The following is a 15,293-nucleotide window of genomic DNA, read 5'->3' as shown; positions in this document are numbered from 1 at the left end:
TGTGCACAGGCACACAGCATGTGCACCACAGCATGCAGCTTAACTCCCTTGGGGCAAAAAAAAAGGCTTTTGTTTTTTTTTATTCTCCATCAAGCTTTTAATTAACATATTATTATAGTCTTCTAACTGTTTCCCCTATACTTAGTGATCACCATAGTCGAAGCCCTTCTAGAAGGGGCATAATGATAACGACAGGTTGAATTGAGCTCATTGAAAGGAATCTTAATCTATCAGTTATGACACAGACAGAATGAACAAAACAGCAGCCAGTGTGTTTGCATGCACACAGAAAAGTACAAATTTGAAACTGTTAGCTGCAAAAGTGCATTTTTTCCACCAAAAGAGCACCATTCCTAAAGACATTTTGATGCTATACATTAGTTTATTTACTACCTTTATGAAGTTTCTATAGCCTTTTGACAGGATTGCAGTATCCTTTTCTGCAGACCTAACATAAAAGGCTCCACAAAACTCGAGTTAGACAGCATCTAGATTTGACCAGTTTCCATCTTCTGTTCAAAGCCTCAGAGTAAATTCCCAGGGTGTGTTAAGTGACACCCATTAATAATGCCAAGAGTCACAGAAAAGCAGTATGAGTACCACTTAGTATGAATGCTTAACCATGAAACATGGAAAAAACAGACATAATCTTATTGACGAAAAATATTGTTATAGACATATTAAGGTGAGGGAAAGCAGACTATCAAATGCTTCATCTCACTATTCAAGACAATGGCCTCATGCTCTTATGATAGCCCACAGTAGATGAAACAAACCCTGCGGACATGGATCACACATAGCTTCAGGATAAAAAAGAATTTTCTGTATAGTATGCTATCATCAATGATGAATTGTGAAAGTACAAATAATGAAGTTCTGGAATTGTTCACTCCAAAAGGAAGGGATTGTGGATACTATGACTAATGAGAACTACGTATAAACTCTTCTGTTTGTTTCTTTCTTTCTTTAAATTTAACATATAATGAGCATATTAGTGGATCAAAGCAAGATATACACAAATTTACAAAATGGTTCACCTGGCAAAGCCAGGTCAAATGTCAGAATTTTTCAATAGCCATACTTTTCAGGTGTAGGAAGAAGGCAATTAACTTTCAAATAGCTTTCATCGATACTGATATTTCTATTCTGGGATTCTGGAAAACACTATATATTCACTTTTACGAGGGTTACCTTGCTTTCTAGAGTAAGCAAAGTGTAATTCATCTGCACAAGTTAAGATTCTACAATGCAGACATTTTACTGAGCTACACTTCATTGACAATAAAAGGAGTCCTCATAAGAAACACCTATTTTGGGGACACAAGACAATTCATCCTAAGCCAGGCACCCAAATTAGTGCACACTATTTCTCTCCATTGACTGTCAAGGCCGGAGACTAGTTCAGTTACAGGTACCTACAGCATCAGTGTCTAAGCAAGAAGAATTTAACACTCAGCATGATCTCTTTCACGACTGCAGGACTTTCTTCAGCTTTTGTATCATTTCGTGCTTTGTGCTTTATATAAGTTTTATTTTTAATAATTTAGAATTTCAAAATTGGAATATTGTGTTTTAATCCAAGATTAAATCATAACATTTATGCGGTGGGAACAAATAAGGCTAGCTGGGTGACAAAACAGAAAGAATCCTTTAGTGATTTACGCAATATGTAAACCCTACCTCAGAAAACTACTATCCAAAGACACAGACGTAATTTGCCTTGACACTAGTATACTTCCATGGACATGTTGTACTTCAGAGACAACATGAAACTGGTAAAATCATGTATGTCCTTTCCTCAGTATATATACCACATCCTCTACCAGGCAGCATTTTTCACTGTTTGTGGTTGAGAACTGGCATAAATGAACACACTCAGTTCACTGGCAGGAATGTTTATTAATGCTGTGATTTCAGTTTATGAGCTCCTACATCAAGGAAGAAATTCAAGGCCTCTTGCTCTGCACATTTGCAATATACCTGTATGAACTCTGGACTCCAAGGTCCTGTAAGGCTGCTGAGAGTGCAGGATATGCTTCTTTTATCTATTCACTTAAGTGGTCCTAAGAGTTTTTTAAAGATGCACAGAAGGATACATTCATGTAGGTTCTCTTTTAAAATAAAAATAGTATATATTGTTTTAATGTTTTACTTTTATCTTCCTTAAGAGATGAATAAAAAGTGTTTACTCTTTGAATTACACCATAAATATGGGGAGCTGACCAACTTTTTCTTCCTCCATAGTTTGAAGTAGGGGATTACCTCTACATTTTTAATTGTACACGGCTGAATTGTTCTATGAATTTAAATAACCTGTCTTATCTTTCCAAGAGAGAAAATAAATTTGTCTGATTATTTTTAGATGTCAGAGTAGCTTAATAATACTGATAAACAAGTGCTGTCCTAACATATGCATTTGTCATAGGCAAACTACTTATTCCTCCAACAAAAATTTTAGTCAATTCGTTTCAATAATAAGAGATTACTTTTGGGAGAATGAGTCCATATGCAGTTCACTACCCGCATATCAGATGAATTGGTTTATTCCACATCTTTCTATCTGAAGCTTTTTCATATCTCCAAATCTTATATTCACAATGACATAAAACATACTTTATCCCCTCTGTTGTGATCCAATAAGTACATAGTACATTAAAAACTCTAATGGAAAGAAACACTTTTCTTAAAGAGTCTGTATGCTATGATGCACATTAAAAGAGCTCATCACACCTGTACATCTTTTTAAAACCGTATTTCATAGATACTATATAAATGACTTATTTAATGCATGAGAGGTTCCCTGATAGAAAATAGCTGCTCCTCTCTGTGTTATAAAGGAATAAATGTTAAAATGCTCTAAACTGTAATCGTATCTTTATTCCTTTCACAGACATGCAGGCAAAAGGGAGTCATGATCCAGAATGAACTTTTTGGTCATTATCATAGCATAACCAGATGAGTAAAAGAGGACAAAATGTAACTATTAACTTTCATCATTCAATCCCCACTTTACCTGCTGCTTCTTCATTAGACTCATTGCGTTCCTTCATTTCCTCCACATTATCCACACCTTCCATTTCCTGGGAATTGTTCAAATTACAGTCTTTCAAAACCTCCTGTCCTTCTGAAAAAAAGGGAATTGTTGAAAATAATTAACAATTTATGCTACAAGAACATTTCCAGGCAATTACCTCAAAGTATGTGCAAACCTCCCAATATTATTCGCAATTCTCATAATGATCTTTCTATAAATATATTAGATTGCAATTTGTCTGAAGGGATTTGCTTAGATCTCCAAGAAGTGTACAAAAACTCTTACACAGAGTATGCATCTTTAAATAACTCTTCAGCTTTTGCTTAGATTTAATTATTCTGGAGATTGCTCTGAGAACAGAACGGGAATTAATTAAATATGTGTAAATGTGTGTCTTATTTATTCCAATAACTGCTGATAACAGGTAAGCAAGCAAGCTCTTCAAAGCATGCAAGAGGAATCAAAACTTTACTTTGTTCAGTTGGGGCAAAATGTTAATCACTAGCCACAGTCCAAGAACCTGCTGAAGCATGTGTTTAATTTGAAGCCGCTTTGAATGCAACTGGACTTTTAGGCTTATTTTGTTTTTAAACATCAATATTATCAGAAAGTTTTCTACTCATCACTGCAGCAGCAGTGTGTCCCAGTATTCCAAGCCTCTTATCTGAAGGAAACCCATAGCTGAAGATATAATAAAATTTGAGTGAAATTTTTCAACCAAAACGTCTTTCCTAAAATAGTATTATACTGATCAACACAACATTTTTCATATTCCTGTAAATTTCAACTATTGTTGAAAAAGATAAAATTGACAGAATGTTTTCTTCAAGCAATTCTGCCAACTTTTAAAATTCAAAGCAACATTTAAAATTGTTTTCACTTTCTGAACACTTGGATAATAAAACAGACATTTCTTCTCAAGCTAAATATTATATTGAATCGGAAACTTTTATTTTTGATTAGCTAAAAGGCAAAACACTTGTCTAGCACACACAAAGGTCTATTTTCAGCTTTTGAAAAATGCAATCAACCAAAATTATTCTTGCATCTCTAAGAAACCTTACATCTTTATTCTGAAAACATTCCTTTCCTACCATACAGTCTTGTTTTCTTTAGTATCATTTTTCGATCTTATACTGAACTTGCATTCTTTTCTTTCAATTCTGGAATATAACTTTTTCCTTTAATGTCCATCTTCACATTTATGACTGTTATTCAGTTTTCTAGGAGTCTGAACAAGCTGCAATTCTTGTATTTTTCTCCATTTAAAATTATTATTTTCAGGAGAGGAGGGAAAAAAACAGAACTCAAAAAGTATAGTACCTGCAGCCATTGGCTGTTCCTGAGAATTACTTAGATCCATACCTGTCTCTGAATCTGCAAAAGACAGAGAAAAGTAGTCTGAATTGCTTAACATTTAAAACCATTTATGATACAATAGTATTCTAATCTTATGTATTCCTTTTTTCCTGACATCAAACAAGACTGAAAAAGCAAAATCCTAAAAGAAATACCTGCTAAATAATTGTTACATTTAATTGTACAGTTTCTTTGCATCTTGAGCACTGCCATGTGTCCTGAAAAAAGAACCAATGTTATTCTCTTAACTTCTGCAAATTATAGAACAAAATAACTTACATTTTCTATTTAACACCATCTTCCACCCTCTAAGCACACTATATGATAGTAAATCTATATGGTGTGAATTTCTACAGAGCATCAAGTGCAAGACATTTCTAAATCTCTTTTTACTAAGGCTACATGATTTTAAGGGGAATGCAAATTTAATTCCCCTTTAGAAATTCTGACAGGGATCATACAGCAAGAATTTTAAAAATCTGTAGAGGACTGCATAAGAGGCCTTGTTTCCAGAAGTGCTGCATACTCAGTAGCCCTCTTCTAAGTCAACACAAACTGCAGACGTTTACATCTCCCACTCTACTGCCTAAATTTAGGTTGTCGAATCTAATGGAGGTTCAGATCTGGCCCATCCAGATAAGTCTTTACTTGATGCCTCGCTGTCATGAGGTTTCATTGAGAGCAGGGTTAATTTTCTTAACAGTATCACAGCTTCCTTCTTCCTTTCTCCCCCTCACTTTTTTGTCCCCCCCCCCCTTTTTTATATATATTTAACATATCAAAAAATACATTATCATCTTTGTACATAAATAATAGCTCCAGGACTCAAACACACATACAGTGGCCATGAGGTGTTAACCACTAGTGACATTTCCCCGTAATTATCTCTACCGCCACTTCACTTCATATGGAACATTTCTGTGGTCTCTGCAACATCCAAATATAAAACTCTATTAACTATAAAGTAAAAAAAGCCTATTATCAGATGAGGCTACTCCAAAAATTCTGCACAAATAGAAATTGGGCTGATTCAACAAAATAAAAGCAAGCTCAGATAAGAAAAAAGCAACAGATCTGTCCAACAAAGGTTTTTTAAATGTCTGGCTATATAGTCTCCAAAATGCAAACATTCATCTTCTATTTTTCGAAAATGGGGCTAAGAGTTACATTATGTATGTAGTTCTCATTACTCTTAACTCACTATCAGCAAACAGCAGCATGAAAAAAAATGCATTTAAGAATGGGCTTTATTAATGATTTAAGCCATCCAGCACTGTTCTAAACTCTTTAGAGTGTAACTCCTGACTACAGAAGAGTTGTTAAGCTATCATTAGCACTTAGGAAGTGTATCCTAATATTAAATCAGAGTTCCTATCCTTTCATGAATATTGAGCATGAATGAAGTTTTTGCATTATGCCTCTTTTATTAGAACTAAGCATGTCACATTAACTTGTGTCATAAACAGAGCCATAGAGTTGAATAAAAAACAATGTTCAAATATTTAATAAGTCTGTATTTAAAAACAAATAAATAAATAAATGACGAACTCCACAGTTATGGCTTTTTATTTATCTTTGTTTCATTTTATCATCCTGGGAAGAATAAGGTACAAAGAAACAAATGGACCAATTTATACCACAAATACTGATTGGAAAATACCAGTCAGTATATGGCAAATGAGCAAAAATCTCCTTAATACTAATTTTATTTTACATCAATAAACAGATATTAAAATTACACAAATCCTTGTGATTATGCAAATGATTAATCTTTGGGCAAGAGAATCCAATGTTCATTATTCTGAAATATTTGAACTCCATTTTAATTACATGCAAAAGTTTTGTGCAGGAGCCTCATTTGACTGATAAAAGACTGTTAACTGGTTAAAGCTGCAGGACTTTGTAAAAAGGATGTATTCCACATGTGTGCCGGTGTGATTTTATAATTCCATCACAATTCTGTGCTTCCAAGGGTTGTTAGGAGGTCTTGAAAAGAAAAATTGAAGTCCCACAGATACTGTTTTAAATTAAGATAAACTTGCATCTACTTCTGTATCAATATATTGTTTTAGAAACCATTGCATTCAAACCAGGACTTCTCCCTAGCACATAGTCATTCCATTACAGATGCACACATTGCTATAGATTGTTCAGTAAATTGTATCACCACAAGCTACTGTATTTTAGGACTCAAAGCAACACCATTACTTGTCAATAAACTTTTCTTTCACAAGCACATCTTTGAACTATAACTGCAGCATAATTGCTATAGAATAGTACTGCATGAACCATGCAATGCCATAACAGGATTTGTTTAGCCAGTTCGCAGACACACGTCTAGCTAACGTAGAGCATGCCTCCACTAATTTATCTATATTTTGCTGAGCATTACAAATTCCTATCAAGATGGGCTTCTGGGCAGCACAAACCCTCTAAAAAGACAAGAATAATGACATAATGTGTAACATTTTCCCATCGACAAACATGTCAGTCTTCATATTGCTTTTAAACATATTATATCCACGCCTCTGTACCTCGTTTCTTTATAAGTCTTCTTTCAAAGAAGCTTCTTACAACCTTAGTGGTCTCTTAGTATTTAACCTCAGATCTCTTTTCTTAGGAAAGTATTTTAAGCCAAAACCTTCTCTGTGTCACATAAATGTGCTAGAAGGACAGAGTCTGGGAAGTTTCCACCCCCATTCTATACAAATAATAAGACCATACTTTTACCTAACGTTCAGAAAAGCACAAACAGGGAAATCACTTACTTAATACGTTAGTCTTCCCAAACTTCAAAGAGATCCACTGACTAGGGTGCATGGAAAGAATCTACTTGTCTTACATGTATATTGCAGCTGACGCACGATGATCATTTACAAAGCAGAAGTAAAATTCACATGTTTTGAAACCTATCCTTAACCATCCTGTGTTCTACACCAATAGCCAAAGTGAGCAAAAATATTCAAATAGCTTGTTGAAGAAGTGTTATGGCATTTTAATACATAATTGTATTAATATTTTACTCTGGCATTTGATGAGTTAATAGAAGCAACAAAACTAACTGCATTTTAACCAAAATTTGCATTTTTGAAATAAACTATACCACTAATATCCTTTTAATATCAATACAGTAGAAGGCAGTGGAACAAGAGGCAAAGCTTGAATTATTATGGTCTTATCTGTTTGCCTCCAAAGCAAAAATCAGAACACTGCTATTGTATTACCAGCTGTATTTTTTGATCCAACAGCATTCCAAAGGTCAAGTCTTTTCAAATTCCATTCACAATTAGCCCTGCTATCACTGCATGTAAAGCAAATATGCTAGTTTCCTTGTCTTCACATGGTCTTAAGCCAAAATAAAAATATAATAATCTGGGCCTCTGTCCTACAGTCAGACCCACAGACTATCACTAAATCCCCACAGCAGAACCCAATGTCTTTGTTATGTGCAGTGGTCAAACTCTTTTGCCTCAGTACATTTTTCATCTCCAAACTATGTTATATTCTTAACAAGAGAAAGCGCATCTAATTTTCTGACTCAATGGCTTTCTTTGGAATTTACAATCTCAATAGCTTCCTGAATAAAGTATCCAGGGGCCTGCTTCATCTTTTATGAAATAAAAGTTAACAAAAAAAAAAAAAAAAACCAAAAAAAAACCCAAAACTTTCAGATTATATCATTGTTCCTAATAACATTTTTCTCATGATCTCAGAGAACTGTTATTAGTTTTATTTCATTTTAAAACATTCTTGTTTCTATTACTATTCACTTTCCTTTAATGACTGAAATATTTCAAGTTTCAGAGTAGTTTATCATATTAAAAAAAAATAAAATGTTTCCTACTATTTCCATTCTAGTACGCTCTGAAATGCAAGATGCATTTTAAAAAAAGGCTTGAAAATCCTAAGCATAGCAATATTCAGATGTTCTTTCAGCCAACGTATTTCTCAGAAATAAACACTTTGTGCTTTTAGTAATAGGGCCTCTAATACTCCATTACTCTTATGTACCACATACTGTTTTAAATGGTATAGGCACCATTTGGGGAAGAAATGCTGATCAGCAATATGTAACTAACAGTAACATTTTGATTTTCACAAAACAACATAATCTGTTCTAGCTGTAGGATGTGATCTAAAAAAAAAAAAAAAAAAAGAAAAAAAAAAAGAAAATGGAATATCTTTTAGTAACTCAACATATTCATGCCAGCATAAAAAGTGGAAATGATAGCATATGGTCAGATGCCTGCGATCTCTGGCAAAATAATCTACTCATACAGAGATGGGATCAAGTAAATATTGCACATTCTGGCTTACCGGACTCAGCTCTCAAACACCTACTCTTGCAAGTATTAATTATCCAGTCAGTAACCTGAAACTCCTCACACTGAGCACAGTGAAAAAATCAAGGAAACAAATCTTGCTCCTTTTTCTCAATGGCAAATTTCCCCTTTAATTCAATGGAACTACAATTTTATCCAAGACCTATGAAAACAGAGACATATAGCAGTCACTGTATCCAAAGATGATACAGTATAACACCATCTTTTACATTAACTTCATCCCCAAACATAACAAGTCTTATTACACTTAGACACATTAACTGCTTTTTATAAGCCCCACACGCAGCACTCAAACTTGAAGGGTAACTCCCACATTAACTTTTAAGTTCCTATTAAGAAATAGGAAGATGAAAGGGTGATTAAAAAAAAAAAAAAAAAAAAAAAAAAACTTTAGAATGGCAGAAATACGCTTATTTTCTCAGAGACTAAAGTTACTGGCACACCTGAAGAGCTTTAATCTCCCACAAAAGATGTACCTGGGTCCCAACTTGATTGACTACAAAAATTTAATTGCATTTAAGTACCAAACAGCTACCATGCCCATTATTTCAGAACATTCTTTACAGCTCTCAAGCTGCAATACTCTGATTTAAGTCAGATTGTATTTAAATAATTATCTTTATAGAAACAAATGTTTTAAAATCCTTTGACAAAGAGATTATCTTTAAAAAAAACAGACAAATGAATCTAACTTAAAATAAAAAACACTTCAACTTAGTGAGACAAGGCAGAATCTACACTCGAGCCTTTAAAATGATTTAAAATAGCATAGTAAGAATATCTACCTCGAAATAATAAATGAGTGCCACTCCATGAAGCTTTTTATCAGGCTTGTTAAGTTATAGTAATTTTGCCTTTCTACAGAAGCTAATTATCCTGTAGCCTAAGATTAACTTGCAACACGCTTTTTACTGGCTCTGAAAGTTGCATGCAGTTTCTACTAGCAAAAGAAACCAACACGCCCTTTAATTCGTTAAAATCTAGAATATGAACAGTAGATAAAGCAGGCTCTAAGCCCAACTTCATCATACATGTTGTGATGTTTCTGAAATTAAACACACACATAAAAAAGCCTCGTTCGTTTCCTGTTTAATTGCAACGTGCAATTAGATTTCTCCTCCAGAGGCTGCAATCTGTTTGCAAAAAGCGTTGAAGAAGGAGCAGCTTAGGACTAAAGGCGAGGTCGAACACGGTGCAGCCGCTACAAGCGCACCGAAGAGGGTCACCGGGGAGGAGCGGGGGCTCCGCGAGCGGCAGCTCCTTCCCCCCGGGGAAGAAGCGGGGTCGTTTCTCACCTTCCATGCTCCGGCTGCGGCTCCCGGCTCCACGTGCCCGCCCGGGCTCGGGGACTGTCAGAGCGGGCGGCGGGAGCTCCCCGGCCTCTCCTCCCGCCCGCCACGGGCACCGTGACATCCGGCCCCGCGCCGCGCCGGCGCTCGGCGGGCGGAGAGCGGCGCCGGGCGGCGGAGAGCGGCGCCGCCGCCGGCCCCCCGCGGCCGCGCTCCGGAGGCGGCAGGAGACCGTCCTCGCCGGAGCTCGCCATAGCCGAGTGGGGGCTTTTCGATGGGCTCAGCTAGCAGCGCTTCGCCTCGCACGCACGTGCGAGCTGCGCTGCCCCCCTGGAAGGGAAAGCGGTGGGGGGCGAAGCGTGCGTTTTTGGGGGTGAGGAAGGCCCAGCCATTTCGTAAGTAGCGCAATTATCATCAGGTGTTGAAGAACGCCTTCAAAACATGAGATCTATACTGGTCCTGGCATGTCATTGCCTTCTAGCACTTGTGTGGCAAAGCCCCGTGTGCCCTACCTGTAGCCAAGACACCTCCAGTAGAAATCCCGAGGTGGTATCAGTGTACAGCACTGAAAAACGACGCAGACAGAAGGCGAATGTTGGGGAGGGAGAGTAGGGCATACTCCTATTTTTGCACAAAACACTAAAGGAAAAAAAAAAGAAAAGAAAGAAACCCTGGTCTCTGGAAAAAAAAAAAAACATCCCAACAAGCTTCATAGGCCCTGTCAGAAATGGCTTCTTGACATGCCCTCATAAAGAAGCCATAATAGGTTCCCTAAACAGGCACAACCAGGATTAGGGACCAGGTAGACTGCAGAGAGGGAAATCATGAAATGAGGGTGACACTTCTTTAGAGGCTGCATCAGCAAGAGAGAGGCACTTAGTTTTGAGTGTCCCGACTCTCAGAGCTGTAACACACCGAGGCTTCTAAAAAGAACCAAAAATACATAATCTCAGGCTTTTCTGTGTCTCAGCACTGCCAAGTGTGTCCTGTTTGTTGAGGCTGAGAGGTTCCTTCACTGTCATAAGAGTGGGAATCAAACAGCAGTTCTTTAAATGGCTTGCTGGACAGCCTCACAAGGATTCCCCCATACCTTGTGGTTCAGACCCACTCTCATGTTCATTGCCAAGGAAGTCAGAGGATCCCACAGATTCCCAGATGCATGTCCCAGGTGAACAGCTGTCTTCAACACAAATCTCCACTTGCATACCTATCAGACAGAAAGAGCGTCCTCCATTTCCTCTGACTTCCCTGAGCACTGTCGTGTGGGAAGCCATTTGACAAGCCCTTCCGTGAAGGGATTGCCAGTGACATAAATGGGTCCATAATGTATTGTAGAAGTCCAGTCAAAAATACTGCATAGCATTTTGGGGAGTTTTTCATCTTCAAAGCCCGTAACAAGTCCTAATACCCAAAATACTGCTTGAAAGCTAAATATGATTTAATTCAGGTCATTCAAAGGACAATAGCCAGTCATATAAAGAGTTTAACAGGGTGATCCAACTATTTTGTGTTGGCAGATTTCTTATTTTTTTATACAATGTAGAGCACAGTAGTTTAAGATTTTGAATTTGTATGGCAATAGAGTGCTATGATGCCGCCACACATAAAAGAACAATGTCTTTTCTATATACTTAATTTCCTTTGTGTGTAATTTGTCATGGTTCTATTTACACACCATGTAAATATGGCAATGGGGTCTCACAACTGTTACACGAATGCAGCTTTCTTTGCATTGTTTTTTTCATAAGTGATACTCCTCAGACTGTACATTAAAATTAGATGACTGAAATAACACTAGGTTTTATTTTAATCTTATAGAGCTAGTTGTTTTTCTTAAACGAAATAGCTTTGCTATATAAAAGAAAATCAATTTACAAAACTGTTTAATAAATTCAAGCAAAAATTAATTTCATTAGAAAAAGATTTTGAAGCTTGTTAAATGATCATTTTTGCACATCTAGTAAAAGTCTGAAGGGAAGCTTCATCTACCCTAGGAAGTTTGAGGTGTTCCAGACCAATGTACTCTTTAATTTATAGGGTAGCTAAGAAATAGTCTTTAAAAAAACAAACAAAGCCCAGAGATATTTACCAAGAAAAGGTCTAAGAAAGATTCTAGTTGGCCTAGATATCAAATCAGTACAAATCAGCAGAGAACATCAGTACAGAACAGTCAGTACCTGGCATGCTTTGACCTCAACATATAATGTGCCTGCAGCTTTAGACTCTGGTGAGCCAAAGAGACAACAGAGAGGGGGGAGGGGGGAAAAGAAAAAAAATCAAAACCAAAATGCTTTATATTAAAGGCTCACTGATGGTTTTCATTATGACTTTAGTCAGGTGTACTTCTGGACCCTTGAAGTTATTTTTGCATCTCTTTATTACAGTTTTCTACTTTTTTTATTATATCAGGTTTGGGGTTTGGGGTTTTGTTTTGCTTTGTTTTGTTTTGTTTTGACTTGCAGTTCATTTATAGTTTTAAAACTGACAAATGAATGCTGTGGAGTAAGAAGATTGATGGAGACTTAATGCATATTGTTCCTTGAATATATACATTTCCACAAAGGGGTCCTACAGAAATCAGTAAGAATACTCATGTAGCTGCAAACTCTAGATGTTAATAAAATGGGAAATTAAATATTGATGTTACCTGATCATTTGGAAGATATAAAACTGGATAGTGTGAATGTCTATTACCAAGGCTCTAGTGTGTGATAACTAGACAACATGGAGAAATGATTCTCATACTTACTTTCTGTGTCATCTCAAAGACGGCTCCTTAAGTTGGTGCTTTTCCATCACATCCAAAAAGATTCTGTGAACGTAATGTTAAAAAAAAAAAAAAATCCAGACTGCTATTCTGAATAATCCTGTATTTCTCCTTTCTGAACTAGTTATGTTTTTTGATTTGGTTTGGTTTGGTTTGGTCTGAAGTAAGAAGAAAGATTCTTGATCTCATGAAACCTACTGGAAGCTCTGGAACCTCCTGCCTTGATGATTAAAAACTTTCTGTTTTCCAGCCCACAATTATTCATAGCCATTTGTTCTTATAGCCAGATTTGATGGTTATTTTCCCCTTACATATTTACCACCATATAATTAGAGAATTGATCTCTGCTTTTATTTCAAAGGCAGAAATCAAAAAAGGATGTATTAAATAGCCTATCAAAAATTGCAATGCATTCACAGCAGCCTTCCTTTGCATTGTCCCTGCTTTAGATCTTTCAACTTGGAGACAAAGTTTGCCTTGCATTCCAGATAATGCCTTTCCAGAGCCTTGTACTACTGGAAATATCCCTGCATAATACCTAGGATAAAATATTTGCCTTTTTCATGATCAAATCTGTAGTCATGTCACAATCAACAAGTTTACTATAGATTTTTTTTCCTCTTTTCCCTTTTTTTAACTAATAGGGCTTCTAGTCACTGGCAAAAATACCTGGTAATTCATAAAGACATGACTTCACATTTTGCCTATTAACCCTCTCCCACATACACACATACATTTCTATTACTCTATTCTTTAAGTTTTTTTTTGTCTGAGGTTCACAAACCTATAGTGACAATTTAACAGCCTGTAACTTAGAAATATCATATACTTTGAAAGGAATGAGTCATTTGATTAACACCGCAGACCTCGAGCCTAAGTACTTAGAGATCCGAAACTGCAGAAAAGCTTCATAGTAAAGATACTATTTTACAATAATTAACGAGTTGGATAATGAGGGGCTGGGTAGGACAGTTAAGTTACAGTAGGGTATAAACATCCTTTGGAACAGAGGATGTTCAGACTCAGATATGACTAGTTTATAGCAGATACGTTAAGAACTGAATCATTTTGCCTACATGGCATAAGCATAAAATGTTAACTTTGAGTAAAACTGAAAACACCCAACACAGGGGAATGCTGGACCTTCTTGAGGTGGTCCTAATAACAAACTCTTCAACAACTCAAGGATTTAAAAAATGAGAACTCCGAATTTCTTACACCTTAACCAGACAGTTGAGACATAGTATCTTGGTCTAATGAAGTGTAGGATACTGCTCCCCTACAAAGAGAGAGAAGTGAAATCATGAGGCAGTACACCAACTCAGTAGCGCAAGGGGTTACAAAAGACATAAAACGAGAGGGTGACTAGTTTAAACTACTAACAGGCTCGCATGAAACTGTTTTCTACCTATTTTCCTTCAATAATTTAACGTCTTTGAGATCTTTTTATTTTTGTATGCCTTATTAAAGAAAATCCATAACTTAAATTCATAACTTCATTTAATAACTTTTACATGTAAGCACTGAATTATAACTTTTACCACTATGTACAAAAACAACTGTAATTTCCACATTGGTTGAGTCTGTATATGCTAATGCAAATACTATTAAATCGTTTTTTGACACAGGCATGATCTGAGGCTATAATGTAAATACGATGTAGCTAACTACCAAAGGCTTGACCACAGTTTTTGATCTTGAGCATCTCATAATTTCCACTGTGGTCAAATACAAGTACCTTTAACACCATCTTCATGTATGTTTTCTATATGCTATTGTAAAATTCTAGAAGCACAGTATTTTTACTTTCAGGAGTTTAAAATTTTTAAGTAAGTCTTCTAAACTTCTAAAACATGCAACTGGCTCAGAAACCACAAAGTATTTAAACAAATGTGGCATTCTGTTCTGTTTTTGAGCCGACAGGATATGCCCAGGTCTTATTTTCTGTCTTTCTTCACAGTGAGTGGTAGGAATGTTTTTTGTTTTTAAGCTCAAAGTAGATCTCCCGTAACAACCTGCTCCAGAAACCAGCACTTTAAGAATAGGCTGGTGTGCAAAGCTTGCAGTTACCTTGTCAAAGTTAGCAGTATTCACAGCGTGGAGACACCAGCCAGGACGTCACTGTGGTTATAGGGCAGTTTCTGTGTGTGTGGAGCGGAGATGCAGGCCACAGCCAATACCTGCACCTATTTCCCCCCCCCCTATAGTTTCCAGCTGTGTGGGCTAGGAAAGGAAACAGCGCTTCTGAGCACTTACATACAAAAATAGATTTCACTGCACGCTCTGGAAGAGCGATGTGGAAGTTTTCCTTCCACGGGACCCCTGGGAGGGCAGCTAGCGCCCACAAAGTGGGGCCACCCTTCACTAGCCCTGGAGGACTATGGGGCGCGAAGCAAAAAATAAATATTAAACAAATAAAATAAAATAAAATAGTAATAATCGGGGAGAGGGTGTGGGTGAGGTGCGCAGAAAAGCAAAGCAGCGTCGGAGTGAGCCGGGGA

At 36.7% G+C, this 15,293-nt stretch overlaps 1 protein-coding gene across 1 annotated transcript in view; it reads right to left on the bottom strand.

Moving 5' to 3' along the window:
* Positions 1-7,387, bottom strand: part of IKZF3 (IKAROS family zinc finger 3) — a 32,046-nt gene extending 24,659 nt beyond the window's left edge. The window contains 6 exon segments of the mRNA XM_062595613.1: positions 3,014-3,124; positions 4,358-4,411; positions 7,162-7,231; positions 7,234-7,298; positions 7,301-7,345; positions 7,348-7,387. Coding sequence (XP_062451597.1) covers positions 3,014-3,124; positions 4,358-4,411; positions 7,162-7,231; positions 7,234-7,298; positions 7,301-7,345; positions 7,348-7,387 — 385 coding nt within the window.
* Positions 7,388-15,293: the final 7,906 nt, after the last annotated feature.

The sequence above is a fragment of the Rhea pennata genome, chromosome 26 (assembly GCF_028389875.1).
Source record: "Rhea pennata isolate bPtePen1 chromosome 26, bPtePen1.pri, whole genome shotgun sequence".
Lineage (NCBI taxonomy): Eukaryota > Metazoa > Chordata > Aves > Rheiformes > Rheidae > Rhea > Rhea pennata.
The sequence above is the reverse complement of the archived record's forward strand: the minus strand, read 5'-3'. Positions and strand labels throughout refer to the sequence as shown.